We start from the raw sequence: 22,807 nt of genomic DNA, 5'->3' as shown, positions 1-22,807 counted from the left end.
GTAGGCCACTGGGATTCTGGCCCGGGGCCTTTGCCAATTCTTCCCCATCTCTCTCCCACTCATTTCCTGTCTATCTCACACTGTACTATTAAAACTAAAAAGGCATAAAAAGACCACTAATAATGTCTTCTAAAAAAGAAGGGGTTCTGTCCATTATCATAACTCCTTTCCTCCCTTGCGCTTGTGGTCTTGTGATGACGTTGCAAAAGGTCGTTGACGACAGAAGTTGAATTCAATATGTCGCAAAAGCGCAAATCAAAGGTAATTTTCTCATTCACAGTCGAGATGTTGAATGGGGAAAATGCTTCCCAAAAGAAGTTGTGGGTGGGCTGACAGCGGGGAAACTGTATTGTTTTCTTCATGGATCAGCAAAGCACGAGGCCACAATCACAGGTCGAGGAAAGGAGTTGGGATAAGGGAATGTACTACCTGTGTTTGTGTGCTTAAATGAGTCAGAGCAGGAGAGCTTTGAGTGTATTTGTCTCTGTGGTACCTGGCACGAGTCTTTGCCTCCAGTAAGCAGTCCAGCGCAGATCATGTTGTCTGTGATGCTGATGTTACGGACATTGTAGAGGCAGTTACACTGTCTGTTGCCCAATACAGACACATCCACCTCTTGAAGGATCCCAGGACTGGGCAGGGAGACTATAAAGACACATGGACACACAGTAAACAAGGAGTGATTGTGAGAGAGAGAGAGAGAGAGAGAGAGAGAAGAGAGAGAGAGAGAGAGAGAGAGAGCAGTCAATACATGGGTCCCAGGACTGGGCAGCGACACTACAAACACACATGGACACACAGTAGACAAGTTCCATTATGTTGAGACAGTTGAAAAGAAAATACTGTCATGGAACAGGTTGTATGTCATACCGTCGGTCCCAGAACCATGGGCTTCAGAGTTCTGACAAGCAGGGTATGGGAACTAGTTGGTTGGTGACATGATTGACGTAGATTCAAGTAGTTCTCGCCAGCAGCTTTCTGTTCGCTAGAAAGCCACAGAATCACCACATCACAAGCAAAGATGAAATAAAAAGAAATTACATTTACATTTTACCACACTTTCTCTGTTCTATGCCTACTTCCTGGAACTAGTGGAACAATGCAATCTAGTGTATGTGTCAATGGCTCCATGAACCATCATTGCTTGCTATGTAGAAAAATGGAATAAGGTCAATGGGATTGGCTGAACTCTAGCTTCCATGGTCCTGGTCTTGCCTGGTCAGTAGTGGGTTGTATGTACATTCTGAAGGTCTGAGGGTGAAGTTCCCTTCCAGTAGGCCTCTAATCCCACATTAATTCAGGGGACCATAGATTTTCAGTATGGTAACCTATATAAGCCACACCCCATTTCACCATTGCAATGAAGTGGGATCAATTGTGGTTTCCTAAATAGAAGTGACTTTCTCATTGAACTCTATTCCTTCTCCTAGTTACCTAATTTAGAAAAGAAGTGAGGAACCTTTTTCAAATTATATGGGGGATCAGATAAGATGGCCTCGTGGACCGTAAATGCCCCCCAGGCCATAGGTTCTCCACCTATGGCTTAGAACCATAACAAACCCTGATGAACAATTCCCTCCTGATCTACGCGTCTCTGCTCTTAGTATTTCTCACCTCCTGAGCCGATGTCTCCAAATCCAGTGATCCAGCTCATAGTGCCGTTGTGGAAGCCACTCCCGGTGGCAGCCAGGCAGACGGGCAGGATGTAGTCTGTAAAGGACACTGAGGAGCTGAGCTGCAGCAGAGCGATGTCGTTGTCAAAGGAAATGTCGTTGTAGTTGGGATGTAGAATGATCTGTCTCACTGTGAAGGTCTGGCTGTTGGTGTTGTTGCCCTGAAGGTCTTCCAGTCCCAGACGTACAGTCCAAATGCTGGTATCAGTACTGTAACCATGACAATAGAACACAGAGAAACATAAATGTGAATTAGAGTTGCTTCCATGACAATGGCACATAGAGAAACAATATAAAGGGGAGTCAGAACTGAAATCATGAGAACAGAACCAAGATTTTTAGGCCAATCAGAAACAGTTGGCTAACCTATGCTGTACCTGTCAAAGCAGTGTGCTGCTGAGAGGATCCACTGGTTGCTGATGAGGGATCCTCCACAGAAATGGAAGCCATTGCGATGGAGACTGGCCTGCCATGGCCAACTACCTGCTGGGGCATCCTGGCCACCCACTATCCTGCTGTTCAGAGGAGGACGGCCACACACTGCAGACCCAAACAGACAGAGAGATTAGGTTATTCATCCTCTTGGTTATGATATTGAACATCTTTGGTACAATTAGTTGAGAATGAACAAACCAAGAAGTGGGTCCGAGGTGGTCTGTGCTGAGGCTGGACTGGTCTGTACTGCTGGGCTCATGGTGTGTGCTGCTGCTGTGTCTGTGATGGTATGTGTTGAGCTATTGGTTGTCAGTGCTGAAGCCATGGTGGTTGTGGTGAGAGGACGGACGCCATCGCTAGTAGTTAGGGATGATGTTGTCTTAGGAACCAGAGTGGTAGTGGTGGTGGTGCTAGCTTCCCCTGCCCCACTGGAGGTGAACTGCACGAAGCCCGGCTGGTCAGAACCAACGTGGGAGTTGATCCAGTCCTGGTACTGGGAGACGCGGGCGTACACTCCGGGCAGGTTGGGCCGAGCACATCCATCACCAAAACTCACAATGCCGGACTGGACCCACACAGAGTCCTGTTTGTTCACCATGGGCCCACCAGAATCACCCTGCAAGACGCATACATGGTCATCCAGCTGTTTTTGTCATTTGTGTGTTTCTTTGTGTGCGTGTGTGTGTGCGTGTGTGTGTGTGTGTGTGTGTGTGTGTGTGTGTGTGTGTGTGTGTGTGTGTGTGTGTGTGTGTGTGTGTGTGTGTGTGTGTGTGTGTGTGTGTGTGTGTGTGTGTGTGTGTGTGTGTGTGTGTGTGCGCGTGAGTGCGTGCGTGTTCCTGATTAAGTGATAAAGAGAAAGAGGGAGAGATATTGAGTGTGTAGACGTGGAGGGTATGTAGTAGGCCAGTGCACTTCATGACTTATTATTATTATTATAAGTATTATTATGATTAGTAGTGTTAGTAGTAGTAGAAGTACCTGGCAGGAGTCCTTTCCTCCAGTGAGCACACCAGCACAGATCATGGTGTCTGTGATGCTGGAGTAGAGAGTACTGCACTGTGTGTTGGTTATCACAGACACATCGACCTCCTGCAGAGTTCCGGGACTGGGCAGCGACACTGGGGAAACACATAGTGAGTAATTTGTGTGTGTGTGTGTGTGTGTGTGTGTGTGTGTGTGTGTGTGTGTGTGTGTGTGTGTGTGTGTGTGTGTGTGTGTGTGTGTGTGTGTGTGTGTGTGTGTGTGTGTGTGTGTGTGTGTGTGTGTGTGTGTGTGTGTGTAAGGATGGCAGGTAATAGTTTGAACAGGAGACAGGAACGGGTTCGAGATGGTGTGTCTGTTTGTGTATGTGTGAGTATTGCTCACCTCCTTCATCAGTATTTCCAAAGCCAGTGACCCAGCTTAGAGTGCCGTTGCTGAAGTCACTCCCAGTAGCAGCCAGACAAACGGGCTGAATATAGTCGGTAAAGACCACTGAGGAGCTGAGCTGCAACAGAGCAATGTCGTTGCCAGTAGAAACACTGATATAGTCGGGGTGTGGGATGATCTGGCTCACTGTGAAGGTCTGGCTGTTGGAGTTGCTGCCATCAAGGTTCTCCAGTCCCAGACGTACAGTCAGACCAGTGGTGTCAGTGCTGCAGGTATGACAACGGAACATAGAGGAACATCAAGGTCAATTAGAATTGCAACCACGACAACGGAGCATAGAGAAACACCATGCCAATAGAACACAGAGAAACACCATGACAACCGAACATGGAGAAACATTAAGGTCAATCATAGTTTCAGCCAAAACAACGTAACACTAATGGCAACCGTTCCTGCCAACAGACAACCATGCTGACATGTTCATGCCGAAAATCGGACAATTCGAGAATCTGAAAGTTGGATCACAACGCAAACTGAAAAATACTGTGTAGTCACACAGAGCTTTGCAATCTCCAGTCACTACGTCTGGGAAAACGTGCATTGGATTTGTTTTCAGAAGGCATGGCTTCATCTAGCACTTGTCCGTCCACCAATACATTCCTTCAAAATCGTTGTATTTTTTAACCTTTTAAATAATGAATATCTGGTAGAGTCTTGTAGAGCACTTTGGTTCAGAATGTAATTGTTGCAGGAACGGACAGAAACTGTTCTGGACAACATGTCTTGTATCGTCGTTGCTAACCAGTTAGCAACTTAGTAGGTTTCCATGGGGAAATTGAATTGCAACCAAGAAAGTTGCTAACTTGGTTAACAATGATGCTATCAGCTGTTCGGCTTGAAAACCGTAGGAGAGAAATACTATGGTCAGTCAGAGATGACACTATGACAACACCAGAGATGGGGACTTGCGTCCCCTTTTTTATTATTCTTGCAACTTGACTTAGCAAAAATTAAAGAATAGAGACTTGAATTGGAAGTTAAATATGATATGAGACATGATTGCTGTGTCTCCGATGGTGCACTTCAGACACTATGTTCAGCGCATAATCTATACACCATACATACTGAAACATATAGCGCCTGGAGTGCACAAGTAACTGTCTGAGACACAGCAGATGCCTTGATTGACTTGAGTGCCATTGGGTGACGTGACGTGACTCGGCCTAGTAAGGTACACCTTACCTGTCAAAGCAGTATGCTGCTGTCAACTCTCCTTACCTGGAGAAGCAGTGTGCTGCTGAGAGGATCCACTGGTTGCTGATGAGCGATCCTCCACAGAAATGGAAGTTGAAGCTTTGGAGACTGGCCTGCCATGGCCAACTACCTGCTGGGGCGTCCTGGCCACCCACTATCCTGCTGTTCAGAGGAGGACGGCCACACACTACACACACACACACACACACACACACACACACACACACACACACACACACACACACACACACACACACACACACACACACACACACACACACACACACACACTATTAAAAGAGACACAATTATACTCAGCCCATAACATATATATTCACCCATCTTAATCTTTGCCTTCACACTGTATGTGATATCCCTTGTGAAACAATGTTGAATTCAAAGACAGCTTGTTTAAGAATATGCATGTGTACGAGATTGCATTCTCACAGAAAATGCTAAAAGTAGACTTGCCTTTTGGGCCAGAGCCAAGCAGTTTTAATAAACTAAATAACATACATGGTATTTTACCTTAGCTAAGAAACACTGTATGTGTATATAAAATCTGAAAAGCAATCCAGGTCAGAGTGGGATTTGAGCTTGCAGCATCCTCATCCTGTAATTAGTTCCACAGCAAGTCAATATGAAATTGCCTATGCATGTTCTACAGCAGGGTTTTAGAATCATAAATGTGGCAGTTAAGAATGGAACCCTTAATTGGCAACACCTGTTCTGTTTCTGGCTACTGACAGTTTTTATTTTGCTGTTAAAGCAGACTGCTGAGTCATTCCGGCGCTTATTTTTTTAAATTGCTGTTCAGAAACTATAAAGAATTGGCACATGACACTTGCAACAGTAACGTTTCAACCAAGTTTATAGGTTAAATAGATCAGTCAAAAAATGGACATCTTGAGAACTATGCACTGACCTGTTACAGTTTTTGTCAATTGCTTTAACACAATTTTTGAAACTGACTCACAAAAAGTCATCATGACCACTATTTCAGAAAAGCAAAAGACACGTTGTGCATATGTGGTAACGCATTCTCATTGACTTGACACATTTTCCATTCATACAAACGTATAACGCAATTTTAGCTGAACAGTTAACACATGTGCCATTTAAGTAGTAAACATTTCATTGTTTAAGATCTGATAGCCATACAGACAAAATCTTTTCCTGACTTTTAGAAATTAGTTGTATGAACGCACGGAAGCACCTATTTGACACTGCCTCTCAAAAATCTTAATTTAGCAATCAGTCTATACCAGGGCTTTGAACCGGTTCAAGGAACGAAAATGAAAACCGGGAACTTTTTGTGTTTCACAGGGAACAGAAACGAAATCGGAAACGTTATCATTTTTTATGTTCTGGAACGGGAACACTTGTTGAAAAATAATGGTAACCGGTTACAGTTTTTCTCGATTGGTTTGGCTAATTTCTTGAAACCGAGATGACATTTCTATAAATTTTGGGTCATTTGGCTAAACATTCTTACCCTTCTGCACAACAGTTCAGATAACTAGCAAAATGTCATATACCTCCCAAAACAGCTCATTCTTGCATCAGCACTAAACCTTCTCCCACATAAATAGTCAGTACCATAAAAATGGCATATATCCTTCTCAATTGGTTTGGCTCATTTGCATTCATTTAGTTCTTCTGTCAAAATAAACTGGATGGTTCAGCATAACTACATGGATCCTCATCACTTGCTCATATCACTCCTAAAACAGTTTACCCGTGTGTTGAAACTAAATTCCTTCCACAGAATGTCGTTTGAAAAAATGTCAAGAAATTAGCCAAATAACAGAGGAAACTGTAGTATAGACGGTTGTAAAATTATTTTCTACAAACTAGTGAAGTTACAATATCATCTGGCCTGTTGAATACTGTCATGAATTTACTGTTTACAGTAATGAAATTCTTAAAATATTATGTCCTTGACTGTTTTGACAATTGTGTAGACTACTGTGCATATGATGACTCACACAATGAAATCATGCTGACATGTTTTGGAGAGGGCAACCATTAGACTGAGAATTGTCTAATTCGTTTAGATAAAACAGGTCAATTTATTTGGAAAATGTGCTAAATGTATGCTCAATGTGTCAACTGTAGGGTACTTGTATATAGCCATCTGCCGAGATGTACTAAACCTTTGAGACATGTACAAAGCATTTGAAATTTGATGAAAGCAATGAAAAATGCCATTCTGTTGTGGGAAATTGTAAGTTGGTTTGGAGATTTGTCCGTGTTGTTTTGAGAATGTCATCTCAGTTTTGAGAAATTAGCCAAACCAATCGAGAAAAACTGTAATACCGGTTTTATTTAGTTCCTCAAACAAACAAAAAGTAGGCCTAATGATTTTCCTGCACACGTTACTATGGCAGCTGAGGTTCACGTCCTGTGCAACATCAGACATTCGCTGACTGAATGGAGAGAGAGCAGTGGATTACAAAGTCTCCACTCCACATCCTAAATAGCTTAAGGGAAACCACTGTCATACAAAAGGGCCGAGTTCTCATTGTATCGTTGTTAGAAATATTGCAGAGAAGGGCGTTTAAAGTGCATAAGAAAGTTCTTCGTTAATGGGCATTCATGGCAGCTACAAATGCAGATACGAAAAAACTCGCAATGTCAGTCACAGCGCTCCCCGAGACCCAAGTCATTATGGAGAGCGCATTTTTATATTTGAAGTTTATTCTTTCTCCGCTTAGGTCATCCCTGAATGACAAAATTCTGGAGGATAGCCTATTCTTTTCATCCGCTTGAATAAACAGTTTGGAATGTAGGCTGACCCATTTGCACTTCTGTCTTTCTTGGTTAATTAATGTCAGATATGGGGAGTAGGCTAATCAGCTGACAGGAACGAAATTAACCGTTCCGGGAACAATATTTCTTTGTTCTAACCGGTTCGGGAACGTCAATTTATTGGTGGAACTCATAACCGGAAACTTTATAATTCCGTTTCTGTTTGGAACAAACCGATTGGAAAAAAAATATTGGTTCAAAGCCCTGGTCTATACGCAGTATCTTACTTGTTTGTTCCCTGCATTACAGTGTAAGTTCTTTTAGTAATTTTAGTACATTCTTGTACTGCAACAACATACCTGTAGGCCTAGGCTATATTTTACTTTACACATATTTTCTGTAATACAGTTATCAGACATTTGTTTAAAAAAAAAAACAAACAAAAAAACAATTACATCAAATTATCCTGGTTATCAATCAAATTATTTGCAAGAAGGCATTATTGACACTGCCTAGCCTACTGTCAATTTTTTGTAAGAAAAGACACACACACACACACACACACACACACACACACACACACACACACACACACACACACACACACACACACACACACACACACACACACATTTTTTTTGCAAATCATTTACTGAGCCTGCTACCTCTTAGTCACTAGATCAAGCTAAGTAAATGAAACAAAATGTTACTGACATGAAAGTTATGTAATTGACAACAGCATTAAGCATGGGAAAATTGTGTCAAAATGATAACAATATTTTGTATTTTTCTGTCTGTTGTGTAATGACGTAGTAGTAGTGTTCATACACTGCTATGTAGTGTGTATTGAGTTGAAGACAAAGTTTGCTTTCATTACATATGTTAAATATTTTGGAAACGTAAGAACCTTTTGCACACAAGATGTTGTATTTGGAAAATTGTTTTCTCTGGTTAGCCCGGTGCATTAACTGTTGTGAAAATGTAGCCTGGTTCACCAGGCTAATGAAAATGTGCTTTTTGGAGTGATAACTGTGTTAAAGCGATCAAGAAAAACTGTAACACACAAACTTCTAAATGAATGTCATTCAAAAACTATGAAGAGTTAGAACATGACATTTTCAGATCTTTTTCAACATGTTTTGACCGGATCTCACTATTTGTAATTTACACCGTAATTTTAGATAATTTTGAAAAGTAGTTTCCCAAGATAAAATACACCAACCAAGCTGTATGTCGGTGGTGTTGTGTTCTGTTGCTGAGGTGTTGGTGGTGTGTGCTGAGACTGTGGTGGTGGTGGTTAAAGGAGGGACGCCATCGCAGGATACACTGCTGTCGTCATCTACCCCACTGGAGTTGAACTGCACATAGCCCGGCTGGTCGGAGCCAACGTGGGAGTTGATCCAGTCCTGGTAGCGGGAGACGCGGGCGTAGACCCCGGGCAGGTTGGGACGAGCACATCCTCTACCAAAGCTCACAATGCCGGACTGTACCCACACGGACTCCTGCTTGTTCACCATGGGCCCACCTGAGTCACCCTGGATTAAAAAAACAGAGACATTTATTTCCTGATTTGTTTCTGAATTCTCTCTCCATACAAATCCATCTAATGAACACACACCAACATCTACATCTACTATGCACTCATTTCCTTCTCCATACACACCCATCTAATGAACTGAAAGAAGGAGAGCGAGAGAAAGACAGACAGACCGAAAGTAGAGTAGAGTAGAGTAGAGTAGACTTTTATTGTCACTATATAAATATAGCGAGATTATGTTTAGTAGCAACCCACAAATGCCCACCAAATAAAAGATATATTAACAGTAAATAAATAATATATAAAAATCCATGTGCATCTCACAGTATCGATAGTCCTGAAGTATTGAGGGGGGGCAGGTGACAAATTGAGTTCAAGAGTCTAATGGCAGTAGGGTAAAAGCTGTCCTTCATTCTCGTAGTGCGGGCACGCAGAGTCCTAAAGCGCCTGCCAGATGGTAGCATGGTCAAGAGTCTGTGACCAGGGTGTGTGTGATCTTTAAGGATGTTTAATGCTCTGTTTGTGCAGCGTGAATGGTGGATCTCCTCAAGTGTGGGTAGTTGGCATCCAATGATTCTCTCTGCTGTTTTAATGATGCGCCGCAACATCTTCTTGTTGTCGTGTGTGCAGCTGGTGTACCAGGATGTAATGCTGTATGTAATTACTGATTCAATTGTACATCTGTAGAAGTTAGTGAGCAGATCTCGTGGTAGCTGGGCCTTCTTTAGAGTGCGAAGGAAATACAGCCTTTGGGATCCCTTTTTAGCCATTGCAGAGGTGTTGGCGCTCCATGACAAGTCCTCGCTGATGTTGGGCAGACAGGGGTTTGTGCTCTTGTAGTTGGTGTAGGATGTAATGCCCTGCCACATACGTCTGGGATCAGAGTTCACAAAGTGCTGTTCTATTTTTACTTTATAGGAGTGTTTAGCTTCCTTGATGCCCCTCTTCAAGTTGGCCCTGGCTATGGTGTAATTTGATTGATCACCAGAGTGAAACGCATCGTCTCTAATTGCCAGCAGGTTCTGGACTTGACTGTTCATCCAGGGCTTGCGGTTTGGAAATGTGTAAACGGTCTTGTGGATGGTGACATTATCAACACAGAAGTTAATGTAGTCCAGAACTGTAGATGCATATGTATTTAAGTCTGATTGATTAAAAAGTTCCCAGTCAGTGTCCTCAAAACAATTTTGCAATTGCTCCTTCAGGCCAGACTTGGATGACCTGGCTAGTGGGCTTTGACCTGGCGATGAGCGGCTTGTACCGCAGACAGACAGACACAGACACACAGACACACAAATAGAGAGAGGGAGAGAGATGTGTGTTACCTGGCAGGAGTCCTTTCCTCCAGTAATCAGTCCAGCACAGATCATGTTGTCTGTGATGCTGCCGAGTCCGAATACGGGATTGTAAAGACAACTGCACTGTCTGTTGCCCAGTACAGACACATCCACCTCCTGAAGGGCCTGAGGGCTGGGCAGGGAGACTACAAACACATATGGACACACAGTAGTCAATGTGTTAGAGAGAGAGACCGAGAGGACGAGAGAAAGAGAGAGAGAGAGAGAGAGAGAGAGAGAGACAGAGAGAGAGAGACACAGAGAGAGAGAGAGAGAGAGAGAGAGAGAGAGACAGAGACAGAGACAGAGACAGAGACAGAGACAGAGACAGAGAGATCATCATATTAATGCTCACCTCCTTCATCAATGTTTCCGAACCCAGTGATCCAGGTCAGGGTGCCATTATGGAAGACACTCCCGGAGGCAGCCAGGCAGATGGGCAGGATGTAGTCGGTAAAATCCACTGAGGAGCTGAGCTGCAGCAGAGCGATGTCATTGTCAGCGGAGATGTCGTTGTAGTTCGGATGTAGAATGATCTGGTTCACTGTGAAGGTCTGGCTGTTGGTGTTGTTGCCCTGAAGGTCCTCCAGGCCCAGACGTACAGTCCAAATGCTGGTATCAGTACTGTAACCATGACAATAGAACACAGAGAAACATCAATGTGAATTAAGGTGCCGGTATGCTTACTGCAAGATACGCGAGCGCGTGCACGATTCGTTCATGAACGCGTTACCGTGCGTATGTAATGTCAATTTCGCGCGCGTTGGACACGGCAGCCAAATGCGTGCGTCAGGTGCACTATCTTCGAACTCGCTGGGGGCGACTGTAATATTGACTGCGCAGTTCCACGCGTGTGCTTGATATGAACACGACAATGGCAGCAACTTTTAAGAGCGTCTCATTGAGTTTGTCCGAAATTTCAAACATTTGTGATCATACTTCCTTGTTGTACTTTGAAAAGGGAGCATGCACATACAGGAGTAATAGCAGTATTCTTTCCTTGCCCAGGGAGCCCCTCTTTTTGTTTTGTTGTTTTCCTTGCTGTCTGTGTTCCCAATTTCCCCATCCCAATGCTGTGTGCTCTCTGCCCCCTGGATGATACCGCCAGAATTTTGCGTCTTGGTCAACTGCTTTTGAAGCAAGCATGTGCTGTCGGTTGCTCGCGGTGACGCGCGTAATTTACAGCTCGCAGCAAGCATACCGGCACCTTAAGAGTTGCTTCCATGACAACGGAACATAGAGAAACAAAGGGGAGTCAGAACTGAAATCATGAGAACAGAACAGAACATTTTAGGCCAATCAAAAACAGTTAGCTAACCTACAGTATAGGCCTACTGTACCTGTCAAAGCAGTGTGCTGCTGAGAGGATCCACTGTTTGCTGATGAGGGATCCGCCACAGAAATGGCCGCCATTGCGATGGAGACTGGCCTGCCATGGCCAACTACCTGCTGGGGCGTCCTGGCCACCCACTATCCTGCTGTTCAGAGGAGGACGGCCACACACTGCACACGCAAACGCAAACGCAAACGCACACGCGCGCGCACACACACACACACACACACACACACACACACACACACACACACACACACACACACACACACACACACACACACACACACACACACACACTATATTAAAACGGACACAGTCATACTCAACACATACCATATAAATTCACCGTAATATTTGCCTTCACACGGTATGTGACTGATATCCCTTGTGAAATAATGTTGGGTCAAAAGACATGTTTTGTAAGGAGACACACAGGGCCGTAAGCAGACATTTTCAAATACTGAGGTCAAATACTGCGTGCTGTACTGCATACTGAACATTAATGCTTCAAACACCTCAGTCAAACTCTTAAGTTTGTTTTCATTAATCACTTCCTTGAGGATAAATGGGGGTGGCGTATCGACTGAATTTACCATTGTTGATCATGTATCTGTTTTCATCAATAGATAAATTACTGAAAAATGTAGAGGTCATGACCTCTGTGTCCTCAATGGTAGTTACGGCCAGAAATTAGAAATTGGCTGTGTGTGTGTTTGTGTGTACTTGTTTTTCTATCCTAGTGAGGACTCAGATATGACTACACCACCAAAACAGTAGGGACCCTGTGAGCAGTGGACACGTCTGTCTCTGTCCTCAGTCACAACAACCATCATAGCAACTGATGGCAAACGCCATTGACTGATGGGGGGGTCTCCTTTTCACATGACTACAAATCAAACATGTACACTGTATAAGGTTTGGGGTGTAAATCACAGCCTCCATTACAATGCAATTCAATATTGATATCTTATTATTCGATGTGATTTGATAATTTTTGATATTTAAGAATGCCCCACGATACAATGCTATTCAATTCAATCATCAGTCTATATTGCGATATATCGATACATTATTACTTTCACCCCTAAATGGGAAGATGAGTGGAGTAGAAGTACAGCACTATGTCAGCAAACTGACTTGAGTAGAAGTAGAAGTGCCCTTTGAACACCATACTTATGTGGAAGTACTTAAGTATTGAAAATGTCTGGCACTTGGGTATTGTGAGTTTTTAAAGAATTACAATGCAACTGTCTTTGTACTCAAATAAAACATATTAGTAAAAAATAATTCAGAAATTGCCAATGAAGTAGTAGAAGCAGTTTTTGTTACTGCTACAAAAGCAAATTACATGCAATCTGAATACATCTTTCTGATGTCATTGATTTTATGCAATAAAATGATGCACTAATTATGCATTATTATGAACTAATTGGCCTTAGTGTTTTCAGAACTGTCTTTACCAAGAACAAAGAACAAAAGACTGACATAACTGGTGAGAACTGAGAAGCGCAATAAAAAACTGCATTTTATATAATTATGAACTTGAATATATAGCTTCTTGACAAAGTCAAAAGCTCCAAGCAGTTCCCCAATATTAAATGAACTAACCGAGCTGTAGGTCCGTGGTGTTGTGTTCTGCAGTTGTAGGCGGTGGCAGAGCTGTAGAAGATTCCAAGACGCAATCAGAATGGGGGAGATAATACATATTTGTTCTACGCATTACTATAAATGAAACATTACATACTATAAGAAACATAAAACCATTCTGTTGCTGTCACATAGCAGTCATAAAATAAAATTGTCATAAAATTCATTAAAATAAGTTGCATTTACTGAATGGTCTGCACCGAGGCTAAAGACATCACATGACACCACAAGACACCACATGACAGGGTACAGATAATTGTGGATATCACAGATACTGTCACTTCCATGGACCTTAGATAAGCAAGTATTTAATTCTTACTGGGTGATGTACAAGTTGAATTGTTGTCACTACAGCAAGTTGAATTGTAGTCCCAACAGCAGTCCCTGGCTGTGAGGCAGTGTTCATCACAGTAGCAGCCATTGCGCTTGCAGTTGTTATTTTGACCAGGGCAACAGAGTGTAGTTGGAAAGGAACAGCTCCCTTACAAATCAAAAGCAAAGGAATGACAGACAATGATAAGACAAAGGAAATATCATACAGATGATCACACACTGTTCTCTGTAATCATCTTATATCTGTTCTTATGGTAGAAACGAAATGTTTGCTTCTATTTTTTCTTCTATTTCCTCCCCTACCCACCTGGCGTGTTGGGACACATTGCTCAATACACAGATAGGCAGGCTATGAGGAAGTTCAAGTTCATTGATGCTGGATGTTGATTTGATTGACCCTGGCGCCTCGAGCTGCATGACGCAACATTAAGGGTCAAGAGATAAGAGACAATTTTATTAAAAAATCTTGGTACGTTAGAGCTGAATGAACACATTCTAATTCAAAATGAAGGTCTTAGCGTTTTAAGATATTTAGATTTCATAGGCTGAGGGCAACTTTTCTGAAAAAGGGCTTAGGCATTCAGCTGCCTTTTTTGCAGGTGCATTTGTTAGCTTAGTAAACTAGCACCACTCGCTAGTGGTCATTTTTTTTTACCTGCCATTGGTCTAGCCTTGATCCATAGCCGTGAACTGCCAAATTGCCCTGAATCTGGCAAACCAATTGAAACGCAGGGATTTGTTTTGAATCAAAGCAGGCAGGGTTTTGAGGGAGTGGTGACGAAGCCCACGACACTAAAAGCAAAACAACATGAAAAATGGCGCTGATTGTTCAGAGCGTTGCCCAACAGATACAGTTACGTTTTGAAAGACAACGGGTTTTTCCTCATCTGCAATGTTCAGATGTATCATTCATCTTGGCCAGACTAAATTAAACATCCAATCTCACATTTAGTCTGGTTTATCAGGCTACAGTTTTGCTCAAAATAGTGCAATGCACACAACATCTCTTTCAGACAACTTCATCTTGTGTCTACAGTTAATCCTGTTGGATGTGGTTCATCCCTCTTGGTGGTATGCAGATATTACCTTGGATACCGTGGGTCTTGATACATCATAAAGACTTGCTGTCTCGTCAAAGATGCACCAGAAACACGCGCACCAAGAATATCTAATTTTTTAACTCTGATATATCCCCCAGAATGTTTCGTGCACATTGCAATATTTTGAAGGAAAAAAAAAGAACAGATTCTCTTACCTTTTTAATGGAACCTTCACACTCTGCTCTGACTGGTACAATGTACAATTAATGAAGACTGGCCACCAAGGTGGTCCAATTCATCCATGAAACTTCCCACACCAAAATGACAGGTGCTTCAGTTTCACTGCCCAAACCCTGTATGAGGTGCTTGGGAAGATGAGTGGAGTAGAAGTGCAGCACTAGCCTATGCCAACAAACTGACTTGAGTAGAAGTAGAAGTGCTCTTTGAATACCATACTTACGAGGAAGTACTTAAGTATTCAAAATGTTTGGCACTTGGGTATTGTGTGTTTTTAAAGAATTACTAAGCAAAATATAAGTAAAAGTAATAAATTGCAAATGAAGTAGAAGAAGCAGAAGTATTTACAATCAGTACTGAAGTTCAGCATTTGGCACTTTTTTGCTCAGTGTGACACTTGGGGCTCGGTCTTGCTACTTCAGGAATGTGTGGGTATAGGAGACAGTTGCCTAGACAACGTCAAAATTTGTGGTAGGGATCTGTTACTGCTACTAAGACAATTTACATGTGATTTGCATGAATCTGTCAGATTTCATTAATTTTGTGCAAGCTTTGAAGTAATTGGAACTTAAGGAGCCTGCAAAGTTCACATGCGCTACAAGGCCATTTTGCTTGATAACAATTAATGACGTCATCGAAATGCGCAGACCACTCATACACACTCGCCCCCGTTGCGCCATATGCGCTGCGTCAGGAAAAATTCCCTGCACACGAACGTCTGCCTGCCAAAATGTTGAGGTTGTGCTGGGGGGCGTGATGTCATTTTGGGTCATGTGACGGCACACACTAGTAGCGCACGTGAACTATGCACGGACGAACACCTAGTAACGCTGACTGTGAATCCGCCTTTAGTGTATTCAGAGTTGTCTTTACCAAGCTTAAACAAAGAAAAAAAGTCTGAGATTACTGATAAGAACTGAGAAGCGTTATAAAGAAATATTAGGACATATATACGTATATGTTCCTGGTTATCTGAAGGAGTGGAGAGAGACTGCTCTCCTATGGGTAATATGCATTCTCTGTAGTACTATCACAGATACATTTACCATCCCTGCCAAAGGAAAAAATGCTGGCCTGAGCTGGCCCAAAGGGAAGCACCATGAACTCGTAATATACACCCTCGTGTAGGTATTTCCTACGCTGAGGGCAGACATAAATTTGGAAATCGGCATCCTTCAGATCAACTGAAGTGAACCAATCACCATGACTCAGGTCTTCTAAGAGACGCCTTACGACCGGTCATTGTGTACAAGGTTGAGGGACACGCTGCGTAAATTGGACCTTTTGCTGTGGGGATGCTCGTGCATGCCCAACAGTGACGAAGGGAAAACTAGGAGTTAGCCGCAGCTAGCACTGCCTCTGTGAGCTTCACTAGGTAGCTAACGTAACCTTACCACAAAGTGATAAACTTGCCATTTCCTTCGACAGAAAACCAACAAGAATTTGAATTCGCTGTTTAGGTGAAATGCCTGTGTTAGTCCAGGGTAACTGAAGGGTATCCAGGCAGCAGCAGTAGACACAAGGGTGTGTGGTCAAGGCTAAGGACACAGTGAAGTGCCAACTGCTAGCCTCGTGAGGATAGCTAATAGCTCTGTCACGCTGAGCCAAATTATTGCGACAAAAGACTATTAACTTTTTTCTGCCGAGGCAAAAATAACTTCAGACCAGTGACAGCCATCGCTATCGTTCCAGATAAGCGAGTGTGGCCTGGAATTAAGAGACGGCACCAGACTACTGTCATTCCAGTCACGCTAAGGTCCAGCTTAGCTGCCCCTACGTAAGATGGTTGACTAGCAGAGAAGAATACTGGTCTTTGGTCCAGTAATCAAATTAATTACTTTTCTGCTTTCGAAAATCGTCTGGGAGTTGAGGTTGTACTTCAGGTAATTCAGCGACCTTAACCATTACCACCCAGGCAAGGTTCTCGTCGGACAGTTAAACTGAATTACGGGAGGTAAAGTAAATCGGTGATGACTCGTGAAAGCAAAGGATGGAAAGAGGATGTGCGCAGGTGCGCGCTGCTTTTCATAGCCCGCGAGGACTGCGGGGAAAAGCCAGCCTTTTTGCCTTCGGCAGGGATGGTATATTATGTATATGATAGTACTACAGAGGATGAGTATAACCCATAAGAGAGCAGTTGAATGAGCGACTGAAAGAGAACTGTATTTTGTATACAGTATAATCATAAACGTGAATATATAGCTTGTTGAAAAATAGTCAAAATCCCAAGCAGATTCACAATATTAAATGAACGCACCGAGCTGAGGGTCCGTGGTGTTGACTGTGGTGGTGTTGGGTTGAGGAGTTGGTCCATCACCATCACAGGAGAAGCTGCTATCGCCATCTACCCCGCTGGAGGTGAACTGCACGTAGCCCGGCTGGTCGGAGCCAACGTGGGAGTTGATCCAGTTCTGGTACTCAGAGACACGGGCGTATACCCCAGGGAAGGCAGCCCGAGCACACCCGATCCCAAAGCTCACGATGCCGGACTGGACCCACACAAAATCCTGCTTGTTCACCATGGGCCCACCTGAATCCCCCTGGGAAATACACATCGTACAGGGTCAGAATGAGGCTTCACCCTGGGGAACAGACAATACAAGGACAAAGTGTGGAATCAACCTGGGGAACACACATCATACAGGGTCAGTGGGTGTGTGTGTGTGTGTGTGTGTGTGTGTGTGTGTGTGTGTGTGTGTGTGTGTGTGTGTGTGTGTGTGTGTGTGTGTGTGTGTGTGTGTGTGTGTGTGTGTGTGTGTGTGTGTTGATATGAGAAAAGAGAGATTCAAGAGTTCGTGTGTTGATATGAATCAAGAGATTGTGCGTGTCTCTATTTCACCTGGCAGGAGTCCTTTCCTCCAGTGGGCTGACCAGCACAGATCATGTTGTCTGTGATGCTGATGTCTTCAACATTGTAGAGGCAGTTGCACTGTCTGTTACCCACGACAGCCACATCAACTTCCTGAAGGGTCTCAGGACTGGGTAGGGGCACTGGAGAAACACATGGACATAGTCAGGATGTGTGTGTACTATGCGTGCCTGTGTGCGTGTGTGAGCATGGTGAGGATGTGTTTGTGTGTGTGGGTGCGTGTTTGCGTGCACATATGGGTGCATCCTTGTTTGCAAGTGTGCGTGCATGTGTTGTGTATTTCACCTCCTGAAGCAATAGTCCCAAATCCAGTAATCCAAGTCAGGGTGCCATTGTGGAAGACACTCCCGGTGGCAGCCAGGCAGATGGGCAGGATGTAGTCAGTAAAGGCCACTGAGGAGCTGATCTTCAGCAGGGCAATGTCGTTGTTGTTAGAAAAGCTGTCATAATTCGGATGTGGGATGATCTGTCTCACTGTGAAGGTCTGACTGTTGATGTTGGTGCCCTCAAGGTCCTCCAGGCCCAGAACTACAGTCAGACCAGCGGTAGAAGTGCTGCAACCATGACGACAGAACATAAACATCAAGGTCTAATTTGAGCTGCAAACATGATGACAGAACGGAAACAATTTAAATTGATCGCTAGAAGACCACTGAGGTCAATCAGAGGTGAGACTACTATGGCAACGGAACAAAAAACAAAGTACCAAAGTTACAAAGTAAGGTCAGTCAGAGCTGAAACTACGAGAGTAATGTAGAATCACAATAATCAGAGGTGAGACACCAAGGTCAATGGGTTCTGAAACTATGACAACGCAATATACAGACATACCAAGGTCAGGCAGAGCATGTCCAAGAACTTCAGGTGTTACAGTGTCACACACGTGAATGCTCCAAATTGTAACATTCTTCTCCATTTTCTCTTTGATTTGGCTGAGGCTCAAAAGGTTCTGCAATGTTCTGCAAGGCTTTGTGTGTCTTGAACGTGTCATGTATAAAAAGGTGCAGTTTGCATGCATATGGCCTTAACGGTTAAAATTGAACTGTATAATCTATAATTCTTCTAGAATTCATGTTGCCCATTGACAAATGTTAAATTTTTCACAAATGCTGAAATTCCGAGTATTCATTATGATTGGGAAAATTGCACTGTTCATTCAAAGGTTCTTCTCTATGTCCTCCATTTTTAGCTGCAAACCTTACAATAATTTGGTCTTACACGTGAATATTAGTTTTCATATTTTTTAACATATTCATGAAAAAGTCAAATTTGGCAGTAGGCAGCACAGTTTTGATGGGCAGCATATTAGTTGCAATACCTTCTTTGGCCACATACCTACAAAATGCACCTTTAACACTCTCCTTACATGTCTGCTGTGAAAAACTCCAGTCAACAGCATAGTGGGGGCCTAAACAGAGAACGTGGAGGTGTAGTAATCTATACATACCTGGAGAAGCAGTGAGCTGCCGAGAGGATCCACTGGTTGCTGATGAGGGATCCTCCACAGAAATGGAAGCCAGAACTTTGGAGACTGGCCTGCCATGGCCAACTACCTGCTGGGGCATCCTGGCCACCCACTATCCTGCTGTTCAGAGGAGGACGGCCACACACTACACACACACACACACACACACACACACACACACACACACACACACACACACACACACACACACACACACACACACACACACACACACACACACACACACACACACACACACACACACACACACACACACTATATTAAAACGGACAGTCATACAACAGATACCATATGAAACACAATTTTTATGCAAATCATTTACTGAGCCTGCTACCTCTTAGTCACTACATCCTAATCAAACAGAGTCACTGGCTAAGTAAATGAAACAAAAATATTACTGACATGAAAGTTATGTAATTGACAACAGTGTTAAGCATGGGAAAATTGTGTCAAAATCAGTGGCGTGTCGTTGCAGATGCCAAGGGATGCCAGGCATCCCCTAATTCCCCCAACAACAGCTTTAATATCCGTTAATCATTAAACATTCTGTCTATCGAGTCTCCTATTTTAATATTCCCTTCCAATCTCGTCACTCTCTGTGAGTATTTTCCAGCTGGGGAAATAGCGCCCCATCCCCTCCCATTGGGTAACCATCTGGTGAAACAAAGTACTACACGTCTCTCGATGCTAAAAAAAAAACTGGTGCCAAGTCGAGTTGGCAGCCATACATTTATGGAGTTTTGAAAAAAAAAACCGAATGCTTGACCAATCATATTGCTCAAAATTGGTCACGAGATATATCATCTCGCCCGTCTATGATTTGCCAAGGAGGGAAACGGATGATACTTCAGGATCGGCAGCCACTTTACCTGCCCGTAGAAACTACATTGAGCAGACTGGGCAAAATAGTGACAGACAGTTAAAGCGCGCATACACAGCCGATGGCTCCCAATGTCAACGCAGGCAATGCATACAATGGATTTAACATAACGACAGGATCTTCACATGGACACATATATGTTCAGGATAACTTCTACAACGGTAGGCACACTTGCTTTATTGTTTCAGAAAGGTAGATTATAAGCAGGCCACCTAACATTTTGTGAAGCTAGCTTTGTTTTAGCTTTGTTGCTCGCTGCTTGTTAGCTCTTGCTATTATGACAATAAGCTATGGTGATTATTAGATGGCATAATGTTTCACCAGGTCCTACATATACGCATCATGCCACTTCTCTCTCTGTGCTCTGTTGTGCTCTGTTTCAACCATGTGCATCAGGGTTATTTTTCAATGGGTTTTGTTTTAGCATGTTTGCGCTGGAAATCGCTATACATCTGGCAACCAGAGGTCGCACACACAACATTTGACATTCGATACAAGACGTGCACGACTCAGAGCAGCCGTTTGAACCTAGTCATCAGTAGAATAACCTGGTGTCTGTCTGTGTTATTGCATTCTGTTCTGTGGGGCATTTGAACTGGCACTTAAGGATGAGACTGAATTGTGTTTAGGGGGCTTGTGGAGCATCTGGTGTCGTGCGTGAAGTGCAAATTCTTGCGGTGTTGCTTGCCACTACTCCAACTCTGAACAGACATAGTATTTTTGTTGTTATTTATTTCTTAACAAAAGTAGTCACACGCATGATCAAGAGCTGTAGCTGCGCTCGTGGTGTGCTGTCCAAAACAGACTTGACCTCTCCTTCCCGTGCTTCGCAGCAGTTCTGGTCAGTTCTGGTAAATGCCGTCCTGGTTCGCAAACATGCAACGCATAAATTATACCTTATTGATTTTATTCTCATGGCCAAACTTTCTGCCTTGCTTGTTGTCCCAGCCAGCCGCCGCTACTGGTTAATAATAATAATAATATAATAATAATAATTATATTATATTATATTATATTATGTTATATTATATATATTTTTGTTCTCCCTGGCTTCCTCGGAAAAATAACTCACGCCACGCTACTGGTCAAAATGACAACAATATTTTGTATTTTTCTGTCTGTTGTGTAATGACTGACTGGTAGTGTTGAGTTGAAGACAAAGTTTGCTTTCATTACATATGTTAAATATTTTGGAAACGTAAGAACCTTTTGCACACAAGATGTTGTGTTTGGAAAATTGGTTTCTCTGGTTAGCCTGGTGCATTAACTGTTGTGAAAATGTGCTTTTTGGATTGATAACTGTGTTAAAGCGATCAAGAAAAACTGTCACACACAAACTTCTAAATTAATGTCATGAAAAACTATGAAGAGTTAGAACATGACATTTTCAGATATCACAAAATATTTTGACCGTATCTCACTATTTGTAATTTACATAGTAATTTTTGATAATTTTGAAAAGTAGTTTCCCAAGATAAAATACACCAACCAAGCTGTATGTCGGTGGTGTTGTGTTCTGTTGCTGAGGTGTTGGTGGTGTGTGCTGAGACTGTGGTGGTGGTGGTTAAAGGAGGGACGCCATCGCAGGATACACTGCTGTCGCCATCTACCCCACTGGAGTTGAACTGCACATAGCCCGGCTGGTCGGAGCCAACGTGGGAGTTGATCCAGTCCTGGTAGCGGGAGACGCGGGCGTAGACCCCGGGCAGGTTGGGACGAGCACATCCTCTACCAAAGCTCACAATGCCGGACTGGACCCACACGGACTCCTGCTTGTTCACCATGGGCCCACCTGAATCACCCTGGATTAAAAAAAAACAGAGACATTTATTTCCTGATTTGTTTTTGAATTCTCTCTCCATACAAATCCATCTAATGAACACACACCAACATCTATATCTACTATGCACTCATTTCCTTCTCCATACACACCCATCTAATGAACTGAATGAAAGAGAGCGAGAGAAAGACAGACAGACAGACAGACAGACACACAGACCAACATGATCTCCAAAAATTCCGTGCTCCTGGACACGGATGGTAGGGGCACAAAATCCGTGTCCAGGAGCACGGATTTTGCCAGAGTTGTTTTCCGTGCTCCTGGACACGGAATTGTTTTCCGTGATAGACACAGAGAAGTGCTCTCTCTCTAGGCTATTTCTCAGGATTTTTCTTATTTCAAATATTTTTTCTAAAAAACTACTGACATGTTAAGGTTTTGGTCTGGGCACAGCTAGTTTTCTGTCATTCATTATATGAATTTGATAGCCTAGCAACCAACTGGAAAAGGAATTTCTCAAAAATATGTCTTTAATGACAGGTTAAGGTTAGGGAATGTTTTGGTCAGGGCACAAATTAAATTGCTATAGCATTATTTTGTTTAGGATTAGCATTTGGTATGTATTTTCTAATGATAGAGTTACACAGTGCTTTGGTAATAGCCTATAGAAAGCACTTCCGTGTGTCCATCACGGAAAACAATAACGTGTCCAGGAGCACGGAAAACAATTCCGTGTCCAGGAGCACGGAATTTTGGCAAAATCCGTGCTCCTGGACACGGATTTCGTGTCCTTAACATCCGTGTCCAGGAGCACGGAATTTTTGGAGATCAGGCTGGACAGACA

At 43.2% G+C, this 22,807-nt stretch overlaps 1 protein-coding gene across 9 annotated transcripts in view; it reads right to left on the bottom strand.

The window, feature by feature from the left end:
* LOC134455952 (uncharacterized) overlaps nucleotides 1–22,807 on the bottom strand; it is a 68,286-nt gene that overhangs the window by 16,854 nt on the left and 28,625 nt on the right. For 5 of the 9 annotated variants that reach the window (XM_063207373.1, XM_063207383.1, XM_063207323.1 and 2 more), the window contains 18 exons: nucleotides 21,673–21,985; nucleotides 19,265–19,427; nucleotides 18,103–18,371; nucleotides 17,788–17,939; nucleotides 17,206–17,488; nucleotides 13,658–13,819; nucleotides 13,300–13,350; nucleotides 11,696–11,858; nucleotides 10,711–10,979; nucleotides 10,344–10,501; nucleotides 8,704–9,016; nucleotides 4,755–4,917; nucleotides 3,474–3,742; nucleotides 3,087–3,226; nucleotides 2,307–2,724; nucleotides 2,051–2,213; nucleotides 1,615–1,883; nucleotides 494–645 (listed from right to left, as the gene is read on the bottom strand). In XM_063207373.1, coding sequence (XP_063063443.1) covers nucleotides 494–645; nucleotides 1,615–1,883; nucleotides 2,051–2,213; nucleotides 2,307–2,724; nucleotides 3,087–3,226; nucleotides 3,474–3,742; nucleotides 4,755–4,917; nucleotides 8,704–9,016; nucleotides 10,344–10,501; nucleotides 10,711–10,979; nucleotides 11,696–11,858; nucleotides 13,300–13,350; nucleotides 13,658–13,819; nucleotides 17,206–17,488; nucleotides 17,788–17,939; nucleotides 18,103–18,371; nucleotides 19,265–19,427; nucleotides 21,673–21,985 — 3,870 coding nt within the window. The remainder of the gene's footprint in view (nucleotides 1–493; nucleotides 646–1,614; nucleotides 1,884–2,050; nucleotides 2,214–2,306; nucleotides 2,725–3,086; nucleotides 3,227–3,473; nucleotides 3,743–4,754; nucleotides 4,918–8,703; nucleotides 9,017–10,343; nucleotides 10,502–10,710; nucleotides 10,980–11,695; nucleotides 11,859–13,299; nucleotides 13,351–13,657; nucleotides 13,820–17,205; nucleotides 17,489–17,787; nucleotides 17,940–18,102; nucleotides 18,372–19,264; nucleotides 19,428–21,672; nucleotides 21,986–22,807) is intronic. The other 4 variants (XM_063207347.1, XM_063207340.1, XM_063207366.1 and 1 more) reach the window with 4 other exon arrangements.

This window comes from Engraulis encrasicolus, chromosome 1 (genome assembly GCF_034702125.1).
Source record: "Engraulis encrasicolus isolate BLACKSEA-1 chromosome 1, IST_EnEncr_1.0, whole genome shotgun sequence".
NCBI lineage: Eukaryota > Metazoa > Chordata > Actinopteri > Clupeiformes > Engraulidae > Engraulis > Engraulis encrasicolus.
The sequence above is the reverse complement of the archived record's forward strand: the minus strand, read 5'-3'. Positions and strand labels throughout refer to the sequence as shown.